At 41.5% G+C, this 26044-nt stretch overlaps 1 protein-coding gene across 9 annotated transcripts in view; it reads left to right on the top strand.

Annotated features, from left to right (window-relative positions):
- The window catches only part of LOC120531595 (rap1 GTPase-activating protein 2-like), a 443280-nt gene that overhangs the window by 330947 nt on the left and 86289 nt on the right, over positions 1-26044 (top strand). For all 9 annotated transcript variants that reach the window (XM_039757149.1, XM_039757145.1, XM_039757144.1 and 6 more), the window contains one exon: positions 20168-20252. In XM_039757149.1, coding sequence (XP_039613083.1) covers positions 20168-20252 — 85 coding nt within the window. The remainder of the gene's footprint in view (positions 1-20167; positions 20253-26044) is intronic.

Raw genomic sequence — 26044 nt, 5'->3', positions numbered from 1 at the left:
TGCATACATTGTTAATTTTAGCCATATGGATGCTTGTGCTTATAGCCACCAAGAGTTTGTTTTGGTGTTAAGTACTGTTTTAGAAAGACATCCACCATTTCTCCTCCGTATCAGGAAAATGAAATCCACTCTTCATTCAACACCATATACAGCAGTGAAATTGCGTCACCCAGCCGAATTATGTGCAAGAGTGGCCAACAAAAAATAAGCAATAATGAAAATAGACAAGAATAAACAACTGAGAGTCTTCAGTACTTACTTACTGTACTTACATACAAACACCCTACACAACGTAACCCACCACATAAACTTAACAGACAATAACGGAAGTTAATATTGCACAGGTAAGTTATATATTGCACTGTGTTAACAGGATAGCACAGTAATAACAGACTGTGGAAGATAGGGGGCATCACTGAGCCCCAAACCCTGGACACAACTGACACAAACACAGTCATGGGTTCAAATATAATGATTTTATTTACAGAGTTATTTACAGAGCACTGTATATACATTACAGTTAATCCTTCATTTTTCTTCCCTTCCTCCTAACTCCTCTTCCTCCACACAAGTGTTGTCCACTGCCTCCCAACTCCTTTTAAGCCAGACCCCGGGGAGTACATCCATTGTTTGGGCAAAGTCTGGAGGACTTACTTCAGGGTCAGGTGGACATATCATAAAGTAGAGATGGTCGATCACTGCAGCCTTTCCTGGCAGTGTCCACGGTACTGTGATTCGCAGCCTGCCCTGTGGTCTGGAAAATGGGAGCAGCAACACATGGATGCTGTCCTCTGGAATATTGGGGGAGTATTATACTCCAATCAGGCTAACTCCCCCAATCCTTTCATTATTCTGGCCTCTCTTACAATCAAGAGATCAATTCCTAGCCTTGGTGAAGATGCCAATCCATTGTTTCATCTTCACTTCCTGGCAAGGAGACTCTCATATGGCACTTCAACAGTCCAATCATTATTTAAGAATCTAATGGCCTATGGGATAAAACCTTTGTTATATCTGCCAATTCTACATCATATACTTTGGTACCGCTTGCCAGAGGGCAGAAGGGCAAACAGTCCATTGTGAGGGTGAGTGTTGTCTCTGATAATGCTGGTGGCCCTATATATGCAGTATTTGCTGTAGAGTTCCTCAATGGGGACAGAGACATCCCAATGATCTTCCCAGCTGTTCTCACCACTCTCTGCAGGGAACTCCAGTCTGAGCCATTATAGCCCCAATACTAGACAGAGATATAGGTGGCCAATACACTCTCTGTGCTGCCTCTGTAGAAAGAGGTCAGAGTGGGACAGCAGAGGTTAGTTCTCTTCATGTGCCTCTGGAAGTGCAATTGCTTCTGTCCTTTCTTGACTAGGGGAGCAGTGTGCTGCGTCCTTGAGTGATCATTAGTTACCTTCACTCCCAAGACAGTTGTACTCCTGACTGACTCCACAGATGAGCCATTGATAGAGAGGAGAAGGTGGGTAGCATAGTTCTTCATGAAGTCAACAGTGATTTCCTTTGTTTTGTCAACATTCAGGGTCAGGTTACTGCTCTTACTGTGCTGTTATCACCACTGATGAGGCCTATCACTGTTATGTGGTCTGCGAAATTTATGATGTGGTTGGTGCCGTACTTGGAACAGCAGTCATAAGTAATTTCAATGAAGAGCAGAGGACTCAAGGCACAGCCTTAGGAGGACACCAGTGTTCAGAAGAATGGTATTCAATGTAATGTTTCCAACTTAGACTGTCTGGGGTTAGGGTTAGGAGTTAGGGTTAGAGGTAGGGTCTGTCAAGAAGTCTAATACCCACTTGCAGATGGATGTTTCTGGGACCAGGAGGACAAGTTTGTTTACCAGATGCTGCAGGATGAATATTTTGAATTCAGAGCCTAAGAATAGCACATGTCTTTACCCTCCAGATTTGCCAATCATAGGTGGATACACTGGCTATGGTGTCATTTGTGGTGCAGTTAGGACAGAAGCAAACTGGAGGGGATCCAGTGTGGGGGAGAGTTTGAATGTTATGTGGGTCCTAACCAGTCTTTCAATGTACTTCATCATAATGGAAGTGTGTGCTATGCAGTAGTTGTCCTTGAGGTATGTCATGTTTGACTTATATGGTAACGGTACGATAGAGGTAACTTTGAAGCATGATGGAACAACAGCCTGCTTTAGAGTGGTGTTAAAAATGTCTGCAGGCTAGTTGGTCAACACTTCGCAACTTCAGGTATAGTGGGGCAGATCTACTAACATTAATTTAATATCTTTGCAGCTTCAGTACCAAGATAGAACCAACCCTGGACAGGATGCCAGTTCATTACAATGCACATAGAAGCTCTCTGTAGTATGCCAGGAGTCAGGCATACTAGTCATCTATTAACATAACATAATGGATAAATGAGAGCTAACAAGAGAATTCAAAGAAAATATATGGGGACAAAGAGAGAACATGCAAATGCCAGACAATTGTTACTGGTCACACAATATAATCCAAGTCCATGAAATTTGAGTTGCCAAGCTAACCACTGCTCTACTGAAATGACCAGACCATAACTGAAACATTATTCTAAATGTTCATTGATTTCTATGTAGAGTGTAAGTAATTAATATTTTCTGTTTGATTTTGTATCAAATTATGAAGCTATGAAACAGAATTTTGAAACTGAGAATGTTTATATATCGAACCCCATTGGATATAACAAGAAAAAAAAAACAAGCATAAGGAAGTTTGAGTGGCGTTTACATTTTTTGTTATCATACAGCCGGCATAGGACTAGAGGGCTGTATGTCAACCTGCTGATTCAGAACTCATGTATCTCTGGAAGGCCATTGTCATTTAAAGGTCTTTGGCTAGAGACAGGGATTATCCACTTTGCTATGCCTGGTAGTAAAAATATTCCAGAGCTACTCAATGACCTTTGTTCCTGTCTGTGGATATTCTGGCTGCATCATACAGGAGACAAGTGTAGAGTAAGCCTTTGTAAAAGTGCAGAAACATTCTTGCCCTGGTGCTTCATGTTGGTAGATGAAGAGCAAGGTTCCCATGCTCCTATAAGTACAAACACAGTTTCATTGTTTAGTCCATGGCCAATGTCCCTAAAGTGACAACTGCAGCTTCAGACATATGCTTTGTTTGCTGTCCAGAAAGATGTAGTTTCTTGGATGAGAAGTTGTGTCACCCAGTGTCTCCCTATGTGTCACAACTAATATACTGAGAATCTCTGCTGCTTGTCCTGAAATATACAGCACCAGCACCCCAGTCCTTTACAATTGCTTTTCTGTTAGTTAATAAAAACAACATATATTATTGTTCTAAGGTTTCATGAGGTACAAAAAAGACATTTTAACACAGCTTAATATTTAATAAAATAAATGTTAGCTTTAGCTTTTAGGATTACCACAAGAATGATTTCACTCTAAGGTCAGGACAGGTTGTGGAGCATGCACTGGTACAACGCGTTGCTGCACCCACCACACGACAAAACAGCTTGGGGTTCTGGTTGACAACCTCTAGGCAGACACGAGGCTCAGGCCCACACCCCAGAAATTACCCTCTATCTGCCGCAGCCAGGTGTTACGTTGGTGTCCACTTGGCCTGGTCCAACCGCTCAGGTCCTCAACATTGAGGACCCTGTGAGCTGGATCACCCTAGGGGAATCACGACACATGGCCATAATGCTGTACCTGATACTCCATCACAATGTATATAATGCTCATTCGACACAAAGGCAAAGCAGCGATACCCAAGGATTGTCCAAAGAGAGACAGTACCAAATGTCTTCATTTCAGATCACTAAATAGCATCCATGTCTGGCAACCAAAGAGCAAGACAGGAAGAACCAGGACTCTAAAGACTTGGACCTTCGTCCTTTTGCAGAGATATCAGGAGTGCCACACACCCCTTTCCAGTGACCTCATGACCCCCCATGCTGTCATGAATGTCGCTGTTGAGGTTAATAAACCTCTCGACGAGGTCAACATTCTCTCTGCATAAAAACACACTTAGAGATATGCACTGATACAAACTAATATACACACTGATATAGACACACTACATACTGTAACTCTAAGTTAAGAGGACTTCACAAGGTGGAGTGGTGGCTCTGAGGCTAAGGATCTGCGCTGGTATCCAGAAGGTTGCCGGTTCGGATTCCCGTCACTGCCAAAAGAGATCCTACTCTGCTGGGTCCTTGAGCAAGGCTCTTAACCTGCAATTGCTCCAGGGGCGCTGTACAATGGCTGACCCTGCGCTCTGACCCCAAGGGGTATGTGAAAACTAACAAATTCCTAATACAAGAAATTGTATAAGATGAAATAAAGAACAAAAAAAAAGAGAGAGAAATGCATATTTCTTTAGGTAAGGAGAAAGTGATCAAACCATAGACCTTATGACTCCATACACCTTATGATACCATACAAAAATAATATTGCTTATAAAATCACAGAGACGATTCACACTGAAGTGGGTGTCACTGTTGCTCCATAGTACTCCTTCAGTTCCAGGTTGTAGTTCACCCATTTTCTATAGACATGTGATCAGGTTGATTGGTAGTTCTAAATTTGACTGATGTGTGCATGAGGCACTCTGCCGTCTTAAAAATAAAGGTGCCAGGTGCCATCGGGGAACCATTTTTGGTTCCCAAAAGACTATGTGAATGTTCCAAAAAGAACTTTTATTTATTTAGATCTCTAACAAACTCCATACAGTAAACAACATGAATAGATGGTAATAGGTTTGTGAAACACCAATGACTCCTGATTTTAAAAGGAGTCTTGCTGCCTACAATAACACAGGCTAAGTCCAGGTTTTTGTCATCTGTTAGTGTCCTGCTAGGTAGCCTACCAAACATTAGAGATTTCAGCTTTTTCTACATACTGTATTAGGGAGTTTTTCAAAGCATGAAGAAGCAATTTCATATGCAAAGAACCCTTCCTAGAATGAAATGGTGTTTTGTAAAGCAATAGGAACCACACAAACCAGTAAAAAACCAGAAATGCCATTAAAGAACCAGTATTTTAAGAGTGTGGGTTGGTCTCACTCTATCAGTATAGACTGTTCCACCATAATGGAAAAAATGGGCATGAACATTGAAAGATAAAATCACACTTAAATTCTTGATCATGGGGAACCGATGCCCCATTTATGGTCCCCACCTTGCACCCAAAATGGAGAGAATAGGCACTGGTCCCCTGGGTAAGGATTTTGGAATTGTATATACAGATGAAATATAGTTTCTTATAATTTCTTTCTAGCATGCTAACTAATTGTGGAAGGCCACATTTTCCACATTTAAGTACCCTGGGGCTCAGTTAACCAAGGAGTGAAAAAGTTAACTCATCATTTACTGAACACAGTTTTGGTGTGGTGCAGGGATAGGTGCTGCTTCTTCAAGGATCCAGCATCCTGGTTTAAATCCCCCTATCCCCAAAGACCTGTATTAGACTAGGGGTCACCAACTCCGGTCCTGGAGGGCCCCTGTGGCTACAGGTTTTCATTCTAACCCTTTTTTTAATTAGTGACCTGTTTTTGCTGCTAATTAACTTCTTTTGCATTCATTTTACTTGACTCATTTCATAAGATTTGTTCCCCTGAATTTCTTCATCATTCCTCTGAATTGCTTCATTTCTTTCCTTAAATGGCACCCAAACAGAAACGAAATGTGACATGAGTGAGCCAACAGAAGACCAAGTCAGGGTCTGAAACTCCAACCAGCTGCTTAATTAGGTGGTAATTCTTGCTAAACCCATTCTTTAATTCCATGGCTTGTTGCTGCTCTCATTGTGCAATAGCAGACATTTCCAAAATTGTTGATTTTCTCTTTTCTAAGAGCACTGTCAAAATGTTTTGTGGACCTGAGCAGATCAACATTCCAGGGGCCTCATGTATAATGCCGTGAGTAGAACTCGCACTATAACATGGCGTAAGCACAAAAGCGGGAATGTGCGTAAAAAAATCCAGATGCAGGAATCTGTGCATACGCAAACTTCCAAGTTCTTCCGCTACATAAATCCCGATCAGTGTGAAAGTAACGCACGTGCACGCGCCTGTTGTCCAACCCCAACACCTCCCAGAATTACGCCTCTTTGAATAAATAAGTCAATATTAATAGCCCTTAAGATCAGCATTCTGTAAAAAGACAATGGCAAAACCACGAGGAAAAATAGAACAATTTCAGTGCATACCAAGTGGAGCAAGGAAAAAACATGCAATTTGTTGGTTTAAACAGTGGTTTAAACAAGAAAAGGAAGCTGATCGAGTGACATAGCGTGTCGGAGAAACTCGAAAGCTCAAGTTCACAAAGTCGCACAGTGCCCGAAATAAAAAAAGAGTCGCATATCAAAGTCACCGTGAAAAGGCAAGTTGCAGCCCACTGTCTGAATGTTATATGAAAGCTTATTAGGGTACAGAGAAAAAAAAGGCACACAGTGGGGAAAAAGCACGAAATGTGAACTTTAATCTCGTAGTTCATTTGGTCGTTAAAATAGAACATCATAAACTTAAATTTAAAATCATTTAATTTACTAGTTTCTCAAATCCCATCGTAACTAAAGTAGTACATTAAATGCTTTGTTTTGTATTTGATGTTCTATGTGCTCTATGTGTGTGAATCACTACATCCTTCTGAAACCGGCTTTCTCTACCTCCGACAGGACACAGAATCCATTACATTCGTGATATTACAGCTCTCTGAATAATTAAAATACTGAGAAGTGTATGTGATATCATTTTCATGATGATAGGAGTTAAAGGACGTTATTAAACATGGGAACACAGAGGCGCAGTGATTGTGCGTGACCTTCCATAAACTAATTTATTGCAGCAGTACTGTCTCTTTCAAACGTACTAACCTCCAATTCCTGTCCTTCCTTTTCTTTCTCCAAATACCCAATCGCCACACAATCAACTCTGTAATAGACGTTAAGCCATCTGTAAGCTTATAACGCCGATTCTTCAAAACTTTTACGGAACATTGAAATATCTTCATAGTACATGTTTAATTATTTTGTCCTTCACGCCAGTCCCAGTGAAGCATACAGTGCAAGGCATGCAGGAACAATCTGTGAACGGAGCGCCAGATCCTTGCTAGCGTAGTGACACAGTGTCCTTTAATTATTAACAATATAGATTATTTAAATAAAGTTAAAGTTTTATCTGTATAATATAATAAACATATTTTGCTGCATTTCATCTTAAAAATGATATCGTCATCATATGTAAATATGCGCTTGACTCAGGTGACTCAGGTTGTGCAATATTATAACTGTATCGCAATTTTACAGTGAGGTAATTGTACTTATAAGTACAAACAGTTCTACAAAGAGCAGTTGATGGACTGATTGATTGCGTTTAGAGCTCTTGGGATGAAACTGTTTCTGAACCGCGAGGTCCGTACAGTAAAGGTTTTGAAGCATTTGCCGTGTGAGAAACAATTCAATAGACAGCATGGCTTAGGCAGCGTGTGCTTGATGCTGTATACCGATAATTCTCTTTCCGATCAGCTGCTCCAAACGTTGCAGTGAGAGTAATATGGAACAAAATGATCCGCTGTGGCAACCCCTAATGGGAGCAGCTGAAAGAAGAAGGAGGTGCAGTGAGAGTAACAACGCTAAAGCAGCTATGGTATTTAGAATAGTTTGACCATTCTGTGGACCATTATATTGTTACTGGTTAATTACAATCACATGCATTAAACTAATAAACAATATGCGGTTAATTTCAGTGTATTTATAAAGCCGCGTCAGGGATGTGGATCTAAAAAAGAAAGGGTAACCACACAGGAACAGTAGCACTGCTTTGACGCTGAGTGCTGCCAGTCTGCAAAACCGAGCAGAGAACTTGCGTACGCCAGGGTATGAGGTACCGTGGAAATGTGCGTGGCTTTACGCCAAGTTTAGGTTTAATACATCGCGATTTGAACGTGGAAACGTTCATACATAACACTTCACCTTTCTTTATTTTCAGATATTGTATGACGGACACAGTTTGCCAGTCATGTTTTGGTTCATTTTGTATCTCATTATTGTTTGGCTGCTAATTAAGCAAAAAAAAAAACAATTAAGAGTTCTGAGTCTTCAAGAGCAAGTCAAATAAAATTAATTCAAAAGAAGTTAATTAGGAGCAAAAACAGGTTACTAATTAAAAAAAGGGTTAGAATGGAGACCTGCAGCCACTGGAGCCCTCCAGTACCAGAGTCGGGGACCCCTGTATTAGACTGATCAGCAATTCCAAATTGACTCTGTGTGGATCTATGTGTGGGTGAGCGCTGCCATGGTGTAGCTCACCATCCTACTGTAGAGTGTTTTCTGTCATATGTCCAGTGCTGTCAGCATAGATTCTGGCTCCCCGTGACCCTAAATTGAATTAAGTGGGTTTAAGAATGTTGTGTTTGGACAGCCCCCATTAGGAGACTTTAATTGCCCTTACTAATTCCTGTCGTTCTCTTTGCAAAATGCAGCAGTTCATCGTGAAGTGAAATGCATTCAAATTCACAATTAGCCTGGGCCCACACGTCACAGGTGCAGCACTTCAAAGCTAAACAAATCCAGCAGAGGGTCAAGCCACATGGCTGAGATGTTGTGCTTGGCACATACTGCTGGTCTGATATTTGAGCCTGCCATGACTAAACCAGCCCTTCAGTCAATTTGCCCTGTCCCATGAGAATGAGAGCTTATAAAATTGCAATGGAGCTTTAATTCAAGAAGAAAATAAAAAAAAAATTTGCAAGTTACACAGAATGCTAAGATGGATTTGTCACCTTTGAAGAAAAAAAAAATGTGACAGGACGCTTATGTGTTAGCAGACTATTTAAACTTCTCGGCTGTTGGTGACTTGCAGCTACTAATCAAGCTGTAATTATAACACAGATCACTTGCTTTTTTTGGAAAATTTGGAGGCGGATGTAAATGAATGCATTGTCACTATTAAATATCGCCGAGTTTCAAGTCAGGCATTAATAAGCAGGCCTAAACGAGGACATTAGTGTGTAGATCACTGCTGATTCGATTCTGAAGGCCGCCAGCCTGCAGGTCCATACGCCTGTTTGATTAGAAAACAACGTGGGTTTGTGGGATGCCAAGAGAGCATTAATACAGATACTTAAAATCCCTCCAGATTACTTTATTGCTGCTTTTTAATTTTATTATTTGTTAAACTGAAGACTCACAATTCTGCCCTCATACCAAAATCACATGAGTTTTAATCACTATGCCTTCTGAATGATCGGACCAGCATAGCGAATGGGAAGTTTAATGCAAGACGTTAACTACCCATCAGTTTTCAAGACCACCTGTCTTGATGTAACAACAACCTGGCTATTCTTTTCCCTGCAACAGAACCTACACGTACGTCTTGCTGAGTGATTTCCAGGGCAGTTGCATGAGAAAATCCCTGGAGTCTCCTACTGCTTTGCTGGATCTGATCACCTCCAGCAGGAGTCAGCCAAGACTACTTCACCTTTTCCACTCACATTAGAAGAGCAGCAGCTTTATTGCAGGCTTATGTAGAACTGCTAAGCTCCTCACAGTTTTCCAGAGTTCTGAAGTGTAGAATCCTCCTACCCACAGTTTGTCACCTAATACTTCTATTTAAAAACACAGATACCTAACAACAATGTAGCTGATGCTGCACTCCATTAGTCAGTCTCACAATCCTTGGCATAGAAACTGAGCAAACTGATCAGAATGCCGCTCCATCACAGGGCTAACCCTGGACACACTGGATGCTGTTATAAGAAAATAGTGGCAAAATTGGATGCCATTATGAACATTTCCATCCATCTCCTCCAGGAGGCACTCTTTTGGAGCACTCTTTGCCACAGGCGCATTTCTCCATGGTGTGCTAAGAAGTGCCTCTTTATCAACGGCCTCTCAAAGGTGCACCAAGGGTCCTCTTCAGGTGTGGCAAAAAGTGATTTGAATCTCTACAGTAAAGTTGATAATATATCAAAATTTTGATAAATTGTCCATGACTAACAAAAAGAGGTGAGGAGGCAAGATGAATGCTGAACACAGTCCATTGCTCATCCCTATCTTTACACTTGGCAAACTGGAAAGGACATGCAACATAACACAACATAACATTTTCAGATCCACATAATCCATAGATCCAAGCTGCACCAGGTACAAGGCAAGAACCAGGCCTGGACACAATACCAGTCTATAGTAGTAGTTGTTTGGAATCACCAGTTAAAGTAACACATATATCTTGGTGGAGAACATTCAAACTTCACAAAAATGTTGAGTGCATGTGCGATATGGATGTAGAAGCAGCAATAACCACTGCACCGCCCTACAAGGGACATGTATTCATTATATAATTACACAAGAGCCATTGTGCAATTGTATTAAAACTACATTGCATGAAAATGTTTCCAGTGTTATTATGGACTTACCTTAATGAGGCACTGTCAGGACTTAATTAAACAGGATAAGTTTAACTTGTACAGCGCACTGTGATGAGAACAAGTGCACAAAGCTTAAGCCTGAACTGTATGCATGTGTGAGGCTACATTTAAACTACGCTGAGCAGTTTTCATCTCCTTATGATAAGAAGGACAGAGTAACACTAGGGATAGTCCTGATCAGAGCTATCAGACTTACTCTGCAATGCCGGACTATTGTAAGATCTATGCAAAAAAATTGAAGGAACTGATCCAGTCTAAAGCTAACAGATATTACAAGGAAGCATGGCTTTCTAAAGTTATGTTGGAGTAAGTAAAGTGAATGTTACTTTAAAGTTAAGTTTTGACTCAGGACACAGGGATACAAATGTACAACACCATGGTCATCCAAGGGAATGACAGGCTCAAACAAGGATACATTTTGTGGCAACAACTCCGCTGTCCCCATTTACTTAACAGCGTGAACAAAAAAACATCACCTGATGATGTAAAAATGAAACAAAACTGTGGCCATAGTAATAATATGGCTAGAATAACAATGTGCTGTCAGATGATTGAGGAGCTCCTTCGTTTTGGTCGCTCAGAAAAGAAGTGACACCTCCTTTCAGGCGGTCGCTCAGAAAAGAAGTGACACCTCCTTTCAGGCGGTCATGTTTTTACCAGAAGGGGTGGAGTCAATTGCTCTCATTGGAGAAAGAAAATGACAAGACAGTTAGAGGCCACGCCCCCTCTCCATCCCGGGTGGTACCACATACCTGGGAAGAACTTGGAGAGTGAGTGACCCTCTGGCACGCATGCATGACAACACATTTTATGCAGATCAAAATCATTAAAAAATGATAAATGCATTCAACTTGTTACTTAATAGGTTTCTTGTCGTATGCAAGTTACGACAATATGCTAATACTGGAATACAACAGGACCACATCATTTTTTTTTTGAAATTTTGTTGAAACAGACACACAAATTGCAAATGCTGTGTAAAAATGGTTATAAAAATTGCAATCAAAAATGTAAATGTTATCTGTGTTATCTATTTTACAGACTGCCGAAGCTTTCAACCCGTGAAGTCGCACTTTAATTTACGGCCTCTCAGCTGGGTCTGTGGAGAGCCATAAATCTTAACCAGAGGCTAATTCTTTGTTGTAATTACTCTGTATTTAGCCTGACTTCTTTTTTTTTATTTTTTTTAAGAGAAAGGAAGATTTTCTGCGAACATAAGTGAATATTGTGGCACTCGGGGTTGGTTCTTGTATTGTGCATGATATGAGCTAACTTTAGTATTTCATGATTGGTATAATCTGTTTTTGCAGTTTGCCCTGGGAATTGTTGCGCCGCTCTGCGCCTGCACTTGGTGACGTGTGCTGTGCCAAAACAAATTACTTTGTATTATTGCATTATATTTCTGAAGTGGCAATGACAGATTGGCCATCTAGCTATGAGAAGAGGACTCCTAGCATTTTGTGCTTATATTTTTACACTTTTTTTACACCAATAGCACAGTCAAACTACCTAGATGGGGGGTCTCTTTTTGAATTGCCTTGCCCAAGATTTCATCCATTTTTTCCTGCAAGGTTTTTTTTTTCAGAGTCTTTTCTTGTCTTCTTAGAAAGTCAAGGCTGGGAGTCCTGTTAGGGCCCACTGAGGCATTCTTTGTGTGGTTTTGGGCTATATAATAGTAAACTCTAAACTCTTGTTATTCCAGGATAGGCTTTTGCCCTGGATGACCCTGATGTGGAATAAGTGGAGTCTGAAAAATAAATGAGTTAATGAATATTTTATTTCCATGATCAGGTTTCAGTTCTAGAGTATATTTATTATTTTTGCTGTCTAGTTTATTATTTGAATTATTAAACCTGACCTGTCCAATTAACCTGTCTGTAATCCTCCCCCAGCTGTTGGTCCCTCAAGTGTAACCTCCTTAAAACATCTCCTTAGTGCATCACTCTACATGTATCTGACACTAAGATCACACTTATGTGTTTAATCTTCTGGATCAATAAATTACACAGACCTTACGAGAAGACTGCCTTGTCAGTTCTGTCTCAATCTTTTCACCTTACTCTTCATCACATCGAGGTGGCAGCTTTCCTTTACTTATGTCATTTGCTGCAGTGTGGGCAGTGACGATTGGATTCGTACCTGCACTAAGTTATAAATCTTATCACACCCAGAGATGTCTGCACACTTTACGAGACTTTGTGTCTCTGGTACACACCTACTGTGCTGTGTGTTTACCTAATATTTGAGGTCCTGACTATTGTCACTCCTGTCTTTCTGGCAGTGGGTTTAGATCTGGCCTGAGGGGTATTCACTGCCAGGCACTACAAGGGTGTTCAAGTTTCCATCCAGCTACACAACAAGCAGGAATTGGCTGAATACCTGATTCTGGAGCTTAGCCTTGGACAGCACGTTTGGTCGTATGCTTAGACTTGATTCCATACTGCTGATTCCTGCTCCATCGCATTTTGGGGTGTAGCATACAGCCCGGTCCCTTGCCCGGCCTGGACACCTCCACGCTGGAAGGACCGAGGGAGGGAGCGTATCCAGAGCATTACCTCCTCCAGAACACTAGGTGGCAGCCCCCCAGGTTGCAGCAGGTGTCTCGGAATCCCTCAGGGCTCCATGGGAGTTGGAGTTTGATACAGTCCTGCTGGGGTCCGTGGACGCCACGAGGGGGTGCTGCAGCTGCTGCTGAGCCCTTGAGTGCAGCTCAGTGCACCCAGAAATGCGTCAATGCGTACCTGAAGCACTTCCTGGTGCCTTATAAAAGACGCCAGCAGCCACTACTCTAGGAGTCGAGAGGAGGGAGATGAAGCTTGCTGGAAGGAGTGGAGAAGAAAAGAGAAAGAGGAAGAGTTTTGTGCTGAGTGCTGAACTGTGTGTGCTTGCGGGAAATGAGGAAGGTGTTTAACATGAGAGAAAAGAAAAAATTAAAACGCATGTGTGCCTTGAATTTGTGTCCCACGCCTATCTGTGTTGGTTTTGGGCACCGCTGGTGGTCCACAGGGGGTACAATATTTTTCAAAAGAACATGCAGGCATTCCTCCAATTCTCTGTTTCATGTCAGGCAAGTTATCACCTCCAATTCCTTTCCTTAAAAGGGGGTTCTGTAAATCCAAACATCCAGCATTTTTTGAACAGGTTTGAACTTTTTAAAAAGATTTCAAGGCTTTAAATCAATATTTGTTGAAGGTAGATGGATTACTGTGAGCCCCGCTCCTGTTGTTTTTCCCAGTGCACAGTCAGGCAGTGTCATGCAATGGCCGAGGCACTGAATATGGACCACAGGGTGGCTGGTGCAGTTTCTACAGTCTGACTCACTCTGTCACCCTGCACAAGGTACTTAATCTGCCTTTGCCCCAACTGTAAAAGATAACATTTATAATGTACTTTTATCTTAAAGAATTGCCTTGGCTACCGTTGTAAGCCAATAATAATAATAATAAAATTGCTGCCTTTCCTTTTTCCTGATTTTTCAATTCTGTAGGATCTTTCTTTACAGTAATTCATATCTTGATTAAATGTGCTTAGTAAAATATTAATAGTGCTGATTAAACTTCCCATAGTGTATCACACTCCATTTGACTTTACCAAATCAGCTCTACTTAAGGTTACTCTTTCTATAAGGGGAAATAACTACTGTATCCCCCCAACCTGTTTTCAACCAACAACAAATTGCTCTGTACATATTTACATTTACCACTCCCTAATAATATTTACTTTTGCCTTGGCTTCCTTACTTAATCTTGACATCCTTCATATTGCCATAAATTAAACTAATAAAAATTAGCCTCATTTAGAAAGCACTGTGAAGTAGTCGCTCACCACACATACACAAGCTTTGCTCCTGTTTAGCTGAAAACCAAAACCACAAATAAATAAAAAGAGTTAAAAGTGCTCTGCAGTAGCCAGCAAACAGCAACCGCAGCGATGTCCACACTTTATTACTATGTCCATATTGTTATTCTTTCTCTTTGCAAACACAGACATTATTCTCCATTTTTGCATTTTGCCCCCACTACCCCGGCTTTTTTAATTCCTGACAATAGAGACGTCTGAAAATGCTCTCCAAAGTCGTATACTTTTGAAGACGCTGGCTGGGCGTTGCAATGTGGACAGGCAAAAATGCAGACTTTTGAAAACGCAGGCTCCACTCGCACTCTGATTTATTTGTGCTTATTAAGTAGCCCTTCTGTGATTGGACCGTGCTCATTACAACGTCTCATTTTCTAATTGGTCACCCTTCACAGAATCAAAATATACTCCAACATTGAGGACATGCAGGAGTTGATATCCATGGCACTTCTTGTGTTGCCTACTGTTGTTAAACTACTAGATCATGTAGTTTAAATGCAAAATGCAAATAAATGACCGGGGACCACCGTTTTGTGATAAATCCTGCAGTGTTGGCATCCCTTCACAGATTTTTCCACCAATGCGTGCACATTCAGTATAGATGAACGTCTGTGCCGTATGTATTTGTGGTTGTTTTAGTTTGGACAACAATGCATATTCATACAATTTATGAAAGTTAGTGTGAATGGAGATCATTTTCATTTAAATACATATTTAATGAAAATGTTGTAGGGCGGATGTCGCCTGTGCATCAGGCTAGCAGCAAAGATGGCCCTCACCTCCTTAGCAAACAGACATGGGTGCATATTCTAGCTTTTCTTGAGACTTCAAGCAGTGTATCAATTGTGGACCCCCATCCCTATTCATACTTCTTTATTGTGTGGGTTGGGGCCCCAAGTAGTCATTTAGCTAATTCTATGCCATCATCATTTGTTTTCATCCAACACGTATGTGTCCTCACAGATGCGGTGCATCAGCGCTTTCTTTTGGTGGTTGGTCTCCAATGTTTGCATCTTCAGTTCTGTTTAAGATATAAGACCCGTGCATCATATCCCATTATCAAATTTTCCACTTATAGCTGCTTACAAGTGTTTGAGAGATGTTCAGAGCTCGGCATCTATCAATAATAGACTTGCACAAACTACAGAACACATTGGACCCCCAAGCATCTTTGAAATGTCTGCAAAAGCCAGTTCTGTTCTTCATAATTAATGCAGCAGTATATAGTTACAGAGCAGATGTTTTATGTGACATGTCTGACCATCAAAACATCCTGCTGATTATAAAAGATGTCCTCATAGATACCTCATGTGCAGCGATCATTAGATGTCTGCCACAGACTCATGACTAATTATTAACTGAGGGCATTTTCCTGGTTGTCTATACTGGAGAAAAGAATGCAGAGACAAAGGTTCAGGATTCATTTATGATACGCGGTCACAGTAACACGGCAGTAATTAATGCAAATATTACACTTGAAAAAATCAATCTAATAAAAATGTAGAACTTTTTTTCCTTAAAGAATATAATAAATAGAGGGGCATTGCATACATTGACTCAACCTTACAAGAAATATTAATAACAAACGCTGAATTATCTAAACCTAAAAGCCAATGTTTGAATGGACTATCTGACACTGTGTGTGTTGAAATAAAGAGACCTGGCACATTGTATTTGTTTTGAAAAGATTACTATCAGTTATGGGATATTTAAGAGTCAGGATTTTGAAGTCTCTGTACACTTATCATTGGAAATAATAATTACGAAACGTTCAATCACATTTTCAGTTTCCAGCCATTAATTATTTATTTCACTGATCTTTTATTCAGACTGAGATACACATCACTAAGGTATGATTGGTTCCGTAAAGTCTGAGCATTGGCAGACTAGAAACTGATGTAGTCCAACTCATAGGTCATGCTTAAAATTATTATTTTGGAGAATTCAGGGTCCATAGTGACTAATATGCGTGATGCAGAACATCAGGGGGTCTGTTGCAGTGCATAATTAAAAAATAAAACAGGAAAGAAAATGAGAGAGGGCCGAATTGAGCCAGTGCTGAGGAAAGGAGCTGAAACAGTTGGGATGCCCCGCAATGGAGCGATTAGAACGGTGCTCTGTGGAACAGGATCAGGGCTCTGAGGGTCCTGTAGTGACCAACAGAGGTGGCAGGACGAGGGTGCTGGGATTGATGGGACCCATGGATGCTAGGGTAGTTGGTTAGGACAAAAGTGAGAAGGTGGACCACATTCACTGGCATCCCATCCCTGCTGCAAAGACCTGAAGGGTGAGTAGAATGAGAAGAGATGGAGAAGCACGGGGGGCTCAGTAGAAGAGAGTCCGTTCTGACTTCAGTTCTTGGTTATTGGATTTATTTTTTGAAAGAAGAATTTTTGGAAACCCTTGATTGTGTTTTAATTGTTATGGATCAACGCACTATGCACTTTTATACACTATTAATTTTAGTTTGGGTTCCTGTCCTGGCTGTGTTTCAAATCCATGTTTTATACCCTTTATCTTCTTGCTTGAGCCATTTATTTATGCTAATGTTACCTTTATTAATTATCTGTTGCATTGTTTTGGCCTGTGTTCTGTTGCATATGTTTTGTGGGTTTGCCCCCAAGAGGCTGGGCTACGTGCCAATTACCACCAGGAACTTCTCTCCACCCTGAAGGTCTCCTACACTTCCTGTTGGTTCATTTGAAAGCGGTAGCGAGTGGAGAGTTACTGAGACGTTTATTGTGATTTTCAAACTTTGACTTCGTTTTGGCTTTTTGTATTGGGACTTTGGCTGTGGGCAGCATGGTGGTGCAGTGGTACCACTGCTGTCTCAGAGACCTGGGTTCACTTCCCGGGTCCTTCCTGCGTGGAGTTTGCATGTTCTCCTCGTGTCTGCGTGGGTTTCCTCCAGGTGCTCCGGTTTCCTCCCAGAGTCCAAAGACATGCAGGTTTGGTGCATTGGTGATCCTAAATTGTCCCTAGTGTGTGCTTGGTGTGTGGGTGTGTGTGCCCTGCGGTGGGCAGGCTCCCTGCCCAGGGTTTGTTTCCTGCCTTGCGTCCTTTGTTGGCTGGGATTGGCTCCAGCAGACCCCCATGACCCTGTGTTAGGATATAGCGGGTTGGACAATGACTGACTGACTTTGGCTGCACTGAATTACACTATTGTTTTGGGGAAAATCCCATTGCCTTTGTGCTTCATTTTTATTGAAGAGCATTTTTTTTAATACATTTTTATTTTATTTTATAAAGATTCTACTTGACCCTTTTTGTATCTACCCAGGGCTTTTGGCACGATTTCCCCCTCTAGTGAGCATTTTTGGAACCGTTCAGGACTTATGTTTTTAAGACGCCGAGCTCATAACAGTATGCATTTATAGAAAAAAATTAGGAACATCAAAAGTGGTAATTTAATAAGGGTGGCACAGTGGTTACCTCATTTCAAGCTGTTGTCCTTGTAGATGCTGCCCACTCTCCCTGTATCTGTATGTTTTACCACCACCATCCCCAAAAGACATGTGTGTTAGGTTCACAGGTGGCTCCATACTGGTTCAGTGCAGGTGTATGTGTGTGTGTGTGTGTGAGTGGGCTGTTTGATGGACTGGTATCATGCCTTGGACTGACTGCCTTGTGTGCCCCCGTGACCCAGAAATAGATTAAGCAAATGTTCTTTGACGTTAATTTAATGTACTTTCCACAAGGGGATTTAGAAACCAAACTAGAACACATCATAATTATTTGCAAATATGGGTCAATGCAGCTCCTACAGTGGCTGTAATCCACTGTAATCCAGTGCCCTGATATTATAGAATGGAAACTGTGGATTCCAAAATGGATGGATGCATAATTACATAACACAAAATAATTTTGTAAGTCTTCAGTTCTCACCGTCATCCTGAGACAACAGTAAAAAGAAGTACTGGCACTTTTGAGTCCTGGCAGCCAGGAAGGAAAAAAATCAGCTGGGCTAAGTAGATATTCAATGGTTGACAGGATTGTTTCTCCATTATTAGTTATTTTACTATTTATAACCTTCTCTGTTCAGAATACGTGATCCCCTGTACAGCCCTTGTATTCTAAAGAAAGCATGAACAAATCCGAATCTTATTATGTGATATCATCTCCTGTTGAATTCTGCTCTGTACTTGTAAAATTTTTATTTTTTATACTGTATTGAGGATTTGTTCTGTTCTGTGTATTGTGTTGTATTGACCCCCTTATTTTGACACCCAATGCATGCCCAACCTATCTGGAAAGGGGTCTCTCTTTGAACTGCCTTTCCCAAGGTTTCTTCAAGTTTTTGGGGAGTTTTTTCTTGCCTGCTTAGAGAGTCAAGGATGGGGGGGCTGTCAAAAGGCAGGGCCTGTTAAAGCCCATTGTGGCACTCCATGTGTGATTTTGGGCTATATAAAAATAAATCGTATTGTATTGTATCGCATATAGAAAAGTAAAACTTAATATTGTACAATTTTATAGTTGTGTCTTTAGTCTGGCTTTGTATGAATTTGTTACCAATTTAATGCAGGGTCATTAATGGGACACATTGACTCTTTGTGGCACCATGATAAGAAGGTTACCAGTCAACTTTTGTCTTTCCTGGAAACCTCTGGCTGGCAGACAAAGGAATGTTGTGCCAATACTATAATCTGCACCCCTAAAAAAAGGTGTCTAGAGACTTTCTGTAAGCATAGTTGGAACTCCAGGTCCAGGGCTCTTTAAACCACTTAAACCTCCAAACCTCCAGCCTGCTTTGTTTCCTTGTATTCAGCATCAGCTTTCAAGTTCACATTTATTGTCATGTATATATAGGACAATGAAATTCTTACTTGTATGCTGGCCTCAGGTTAGTGTCAGTAATGTAGCAGATATAATAGACAAAAAAAGGCAAGGAATCTATTTATATAACATGCTATGGGTTGTGTCCCTCTGCCACATGATTGCTTATGAGCCATTGAGGTTAGAACTTTGACCTTGGCCTTGATTGAAAGTTTATGACATGATAATTGCTGATGAAGCAAGACATTTTGGTAAATTATTATGGTTTGTGTCTTTTTTATGGCTAGCAAAGGGTGACATCTGCTGAGCATGAAGCGTATTGCTTAGGTAACTCATATGAAGAAGAACAGCAGCACCGTCTCCTGAGTGTCATTACAGGAAACAGAATGCACACGCGATATAAACAGACAAATGGCTGCACAAACAAACCTGTGCTATGCACCGTGATCGCAAAAGAACTCCAATGGTGACATCTCCTAAGCATCAAGCCAAATTCAGCAAGCACTTCATCGACGAGAACAACGAGAGGTCAGCCTGAATATAGAGCCATTGAGCAGCAGGCTGATACCATGGCTCATTGACATGCCACACATATGCCACGAAATATGCTGAGAACTCACAAATACTCAGAACTTCTGCCCATATGCAAAAATTGCTTTTACATCATTACATCAATATTTGGTTAAGCAGCACTACTTTTCAAAGTTAAATTACCGATGAGGCTCACCGTGGGGCTGCATTTTTTCCATCTGGACATAAAAGAATGTACTGTATGTCCAAAATGGAAATGTTCCGCTTGCCCTACATGAACTACCTTTGTTTAAGGACCAGTAGTCTGAGTGTTTGCTAGTATTACAATGTACTTGGAGTGTAACACATACATACAATGTACAGCATATAAAAGAACATGTATAAGAGTGCCTGTTGAGTAACACTATGACTGGAGGAATTAAAGTTGGGCCATGAATTTATTCAAGAGGTTGCACTGATTAACCTCTGCTTTAAAGCACAGCCATTAATCTTGAAGTGCATTATGGGTGTACGTTAGTGGTAAAGCACAGATGGTCCCTGCTCGCAGGTATACTGTGTCTATAGTTTAATTGGAAGTTCATTTTTTTTGTTTTGTTTGCTTTTGCAGAAAGCAGGAGCTGCTGAAGCACTCTGATGCATCTACAAATGATCGGCCCCCGTCGCCTCCACACACTGCTCCTCCATCGATGAAGGTAAGCACCACTGTAATAACCATCATTGTCATCTTCATCACCTTTTTCAATTCTTCCAACACCTGCTGGGGAATTCCCAAAAGCTCTTGGGCCAGATGTTAAGTATAATCCGGCCTGTATATCCTGGTTCCTCTTTTCCCAGTAGGCAGTGCCTATCTTATCTGAGCATGAGATGCTTTATTATTACCTTATGTTAATTTTAACTATTAGCATACCAAAGGAGTACCCACCAGAGAGGGGCAGTGTGCTTCCATCTCTTGTCTGTTCTCATACCCACACAAAATCAGTTTCTGCATTGCATCCAGACTCCAGTAGATGCGGTAGAGATAACCATCAAAGTGGTCTGTGGAGGTGGATGGGATGAATTTTATGAATAGCTTTTGGATTTTAAATGCCAAGAAAGATTGCAGGGTGTAGTTAAATCCATCTCTAAAATGGCCAGGTCCTAAAAGGCAACTTCTTGGGTACCAACTCTTTCAGAGGTGTACCGTTGTTTCCTGCATTCTCTTCTGGAGCAATATGCTCCTTCAGCATCCAGGGCAGGTTACCATCTTTGCTGGTTCCTCTCTGGTCTTATTCTCTCCCTTGGAAAGAGGCCTAGACAATCCCAGCAACTGTTAGCTCACCAATTCTCTTGTGTCCTGGCAAAATATTAAATTGTTTTTTTTCCCACATACAGTATGCTAGTGCCCACTGCCGCTTGCCTTTTGTGACACTTGGCATATATGCAAGGTTTACTCCTCTTTAGTGACTCTTGCTTTCTCACTCTGCTGTCAGTGTGACTTCTTCATGTCTGTAACATCTGGACCAGCTATGTGTCAAAGTGTTGGTGCCCTTGCCCCTGCCAGCCTCTGTCTGTCAATACTCATAATGTCATTTCTTGTATTGTATAGTGTTATAAGAAGTATATACTGTAGTTATTTTGCTGTTTAGGAGTTTAATTGTCTTCAAACAAAGCTTTCAATTCAATGCATGGCCTTATCCTCAAAAGTCTGGGTACTGACAGAAGAAATAAGAACATGGGTACCAGCAGCCAAAGTGAGGTCATTTCATGTCATTTTCTAATCCGCTTATTCCAGACCAGGGCTATGGTGGGGCTGGAGCCTATTCCAGCAAAAACAGGGCGCAAGGCAGGATCAAACCCAAAACAGCATGCCAGTCCATTGCAGGGCAAAGACACACACATACCAAACACACATTAGGGCTAATTTAGCATCGCCATTTCACCTAACATGCATGCCTTTGGAAAGTAGAAAGAAATTGGAGCAGACACGGGGGCGAGAACATACAAACTCCATGCAGGGAGGACCCGGGATGAGAACTCCTTACTGCAAGGCAGCAGCGCTACCACTGCCGCCCCCAAAATGAGGTTGGTGGTGCTATTCTTCTTAACAGGGTGAGGAGCTCAACAATATGGGCAGACCTCGACATAGGACGTCTGCTTTTCCAGACAGACATTAGGCAGTTTAGGTTTTTTGGTATTTGCTAGCACAGTTAACATTATTGGTGGTGGCCTTGCTGCCCAGAAATAAATTACAAAATGTGAACTCCTTCCCATCAAAGGCTTTAGATAATAACACAAAGCAATACATCTCACAGGAAAGAAAAAGGGTCACAAAGCATCAATAAATTCTGTCTTGCCCAGAAAAATAAGAAAATATAGTTGATGACACTGCACTGCCATTGCCCATATGAAGAGAAAAGGGTCCTACCAGTGACATCTGAGGGTGCATTTCAAAGTAAGAATATCATTAAAATTTCCTCAAAAGTCTATTAATTAAAGCATCTCTGTGATGGAGCATATTTAGAAGCTTGCAGTTAGTGAGATATCTGCCCATTCATGTTCTAGCCTAGAGCCGTGGAGTACCTAAAAGTGTTTAGTTTTGAATTTTTTGGAAAAGCTAAAGCACTCCAGTCAACTCACAATAAGCGAGATTATGCATTCTCCACCCTGCTTTGCAGTTTTACCTGTCGGCCTCATCTCTTTCAACATCTCTCCCTGATTTAGCCTGGGTTTTGTTTTATACAGCCACCTTATGAGGCTGGGTGCGTTGCTCTCAGATGTATTTATGTCATGAAGTTTAGTTATTGTGTGCTCCTAAGAAAGGTGCCGTCCCACACCACAAGGAGGTAAAGATGCCTTTGTGGGACTCTCAACTTGTTGTTTTTGCTTTTGTTTGATTGCTGGGCTGCTTGCCTTGTTGGGCTCCATAATTTGCTGCCTGCTAGACCAGGTAAACAGTCTAAATTGTACTCTCCATGTTTAGCTGCCTACTAAGGCCGAGGAGCAGATCTTGGATCTAATCCTGTGCTACCCTAAGAGGACCTGCTCAGAGGACGCGTGAAATGAACGCTGGTAACGCGTGGCAGCCATGATGCGGGCGTGTACGCGTTCTGAGCGTGAAGTATAAATGAGCCCTAAGAGTGTATGGACTGTGTCTCCTATTGCTGAGGTTTTCTCCTCTCTGGAAGGACACCCAAGAAGAACCCCAGTGTTAAATTATTGGACTCACAACATTTAACAGATGAGCCCACATAAAATAAACTTATGTATAAATGTGTACTTTAACATTCAAAGTCATTGTGATTCTTGTTGACACAGAGCACCCTAATCTTGAAAAATAAAAGTCCATAATTTTCAGTTCAAAATGGATTCCTTTTTCTACCTGTGCAACTCCTGCCGTCCACCAGATGGGGATGTTTAACTGTTGTTGTTCTTTCCTGTAATGGTACAAATTGTTTGTGGGTCACCTCTTGCAGTTTAAAGCCTGGCACCAGCTTTCTTCTATCGTTACAGCCATTCAACCTGGTCATTGACCTTGATCCTCCACCTGGCATTGAGACTGGGCTGTTTGGCCTGGTGGTGTAAAGAGCCCTGGAGCTGCCAGGCACAGCTAATTAAGGCAGTTTTGTGTTTTTGCTGTGTGCTCTGATAAGAAGAAACAAAGGCTTACAGGGTTTGAAAGAAAGGCCAGCCAGAAGTTTTCACTTTCCACTCCTTTTTCTCCAGGATTATGTGTGGGTATCTTGTGTGTTGAAAGGGCCTCTAACTAGTTTCACATTTAGAAGGGGAGTACGATCCAGTTTTTCTATTCTTGGGATTATATGGTGCTTTTTATAAATCAGGAGGTGTTATGATCTCCTGCCAAACGCTTCAAAGTGTCCTTCTAGTATTTGGAGGAGGTTGAAACATCTCTTGCCTTTGTGGCATCTCCTGCCCCTTAGCATCCTGGGATCATATTCTTGGGACCATATGATGCTTTTTGTAAATCGGGAGGTGTTCTGACCCACTTTCAAACCCTTTAAGATGTCCTTCTAATATAAGGAGAAGGTTCAAACATCTCTTGGCTTTGTGGCATCTCCTGCCCCTTTGAACCCTGAGAGAGTATTGTCTGCTGCCCAAATCTTTCCCTTTTAGGGCCTCACTAATACTTTTTCCAGTGCCGTGTTGCCCTTCCATGCCTGTCAAACCTATGCTTACTGGGCAGCACTTCATGTGTTTATACACTAATGAGCAAGATCCCTGTGGCACCAGGGTTGTGTGTGTGGTGCTTCAGATGCTTAAAGATAGAAAGACAGGCTTTAAAATGCCTTGCCATTGTATATGAGTGGTGATCTGACGTTAGTTTCTCAGGAGAAAAGCATATAATGGAAGGACATTGGGGCATGGCAAATAATGGTGCCACAGTTCCCCAAGTGCTGTAAGTGGCAGCTGGCACACCAGTTATATTATGTCATGCCACTGAGGTGCAGACCTATATACTCAGGCCCAGTGGGGCAGCTTAGGATCTATTTTGTTTTTATTCTGATACTGTATTCCTTCTCGTGTTAATCTCTTTCCTTTTTGTTTTTATTTTATCAATAAATAAAGCCATTTTTATTCTTAGCATTAAACTATATGTTGGGTTGCCTGAAGACCACTACACAAATATATAAAAAGGAAAATCCAGATGATAGAGTAACTCCTAAATTACACCTAGACATGCCAGCACTGTTTCAGCCTTTCTTTTTACCTGATCCACCACTGTGTTTCTGTTTTGCTATTCTTCATAAACACACAGTTTTATTCAGATGTCTACCTATTAATTGTTGCTCTTTGCAGTGTTGGCTCCCACTTTGCACCTGATGTTAGCACAATGACCTCCAGCTTTGTGCAACTTAAACACTGTAGAAGTATGTGCAGTAAATGGACAGCTAGATGGAAGTATTCGCCTTTATTTAATCTTCTCAACAAAATTTTAAACAGCTGTGGCCTGCAGGGGGCGCTCCACCTTCCCAAACCCCACAGAGACAGAGGCAGACTCAACTTCAGCAACATGCAGACATTTATTCTGTATGCAGGTGGTGCAGTGATAGTGCTGCTGCTTTGCAGTAATACGGTTGTGAGTTCACTTCCTGGGTCCTCCTTGTGTGGAGAATGCTTTGAGTAGTGAGAAAAGAGCTATACTGTATAAATGTAAAGAATTATTATTTTAGGAAACTCTTCCGAAGCGTTTCGCACCACCAGAGCACAATACAAAGCACAATAATAAAGTCTACAGCACTTTGTCTTCTCTCTCTCTTCCCTCTTCTTCCCAACTCTGGCTCCTATAATGAAGTTTATGCTGCTCCCGAGAGCACTTCCAGTGGTCTGTTAACATGGTCTGGAAGCATTTCTGGGTTAGATGGGAGCCTGAAGAAGTAGTGTTCAGGAGTCCTTGCAGCACCCGCTGGTGCCACCCAGGGGACATCGGAATCTGTGGCATTGTAGCAACCCAGGGGGGCTGCCATCTAGCAATCCAAGACAGGTAATGCCCTAAGCACGCTTTCTACCCGGTCTTTCCATTAAGAAGGTGTACCGGCCAGGAAAGGGCGCTGGCCGTCTGCCACACAGCAAATTTCAATTCATTGCCTGACGTTAGCCACTAAATTTTCTTCCTTACTTCCTTATGTTTTTTCTTGGTTCTCCTGAGTCATTTTTTGCTTTTGCTGTCACAGTTTTTAGTTCAGTGTGTTTCTATGCCCACATCATTTCCTGCCTTCTGGTAAAGCATGATGATCTAACCTATCTGGATCTTATACAGTATATCAAGGTGGGGTCACATCTAAGGGACCACCCTGAAATAGTAGTCCTTTAGAGGGTGGGGGCTGGGCAGTGGCTGAGTGTGCGGTATTTACTGAGTGAAATATGTAACATATTAACAAAGAGGAGAACATCCTGTCGGTGTGTGTCGAAGGTGAGGCCTGGTATAGCGCCGGCATATTATTTTAAGGCCTTGCACACAGTAGCTCACTCTGTACACAGTTGGCGTCTCAGCTGACATGGAAATCCGTGCACTGTTTCTGGCGTTTGTACTTTCTTTGGAACTGTTAAGTCAGACAGTTAATTGTTTGCCAAGTGCAGTATATTTTCAGGAATGTGAGAGTAGGGAGTGGTGTTAATGTACACGAAACAATGAGCTTACATTCACAGTAAGTAGTTCAGTGCATTTAAGCTCCCTTTGTGTGTAGACTACCGAGTATTGGCTGTAAGGTGGGCCCAAATTGTATAAAGAACATACTATACCTGGTTAAGATGGGGGTCCAAATGTAGAAGATGGTTAATAAGAAGGTCATTTCCCCTTTAAAACCAGTTGAAGTAGAAGCCAGTAACTCTCAAATGCTGTAGCTGAGGTCCCACAGAAAAGGTACAAAAAATCCACAACAGGAAATTAGAGATTCGTGCCTCCATTACAGCCAGTGAAGTTTTTTGTTCTGCTTCAACAGTTAGACACAAGGCTGTCTGTATTAGAGGTGCTGATATTTGAGATTTA

Source organism: Polypterus senegalus, chromosome 6, assembly GCF_016835505.1.
Source record: "Polypterus senegalus isolate Bchr_013 chromosome 6, ASM1683550v1, whole genome shotgun sequence".
Classification (NCBI taxonomy): Eukaryota; Metazoa; Chordata; class Cladistia; order Polypteriformes; family Polypteridae; genus Polypterus; species Polypterus senegalus.
The sequence above is the reverse complement of the archived record's forward strand: the minus strand, read 5'-3'. Positions and strand labels throughout refer to the sequence as shown.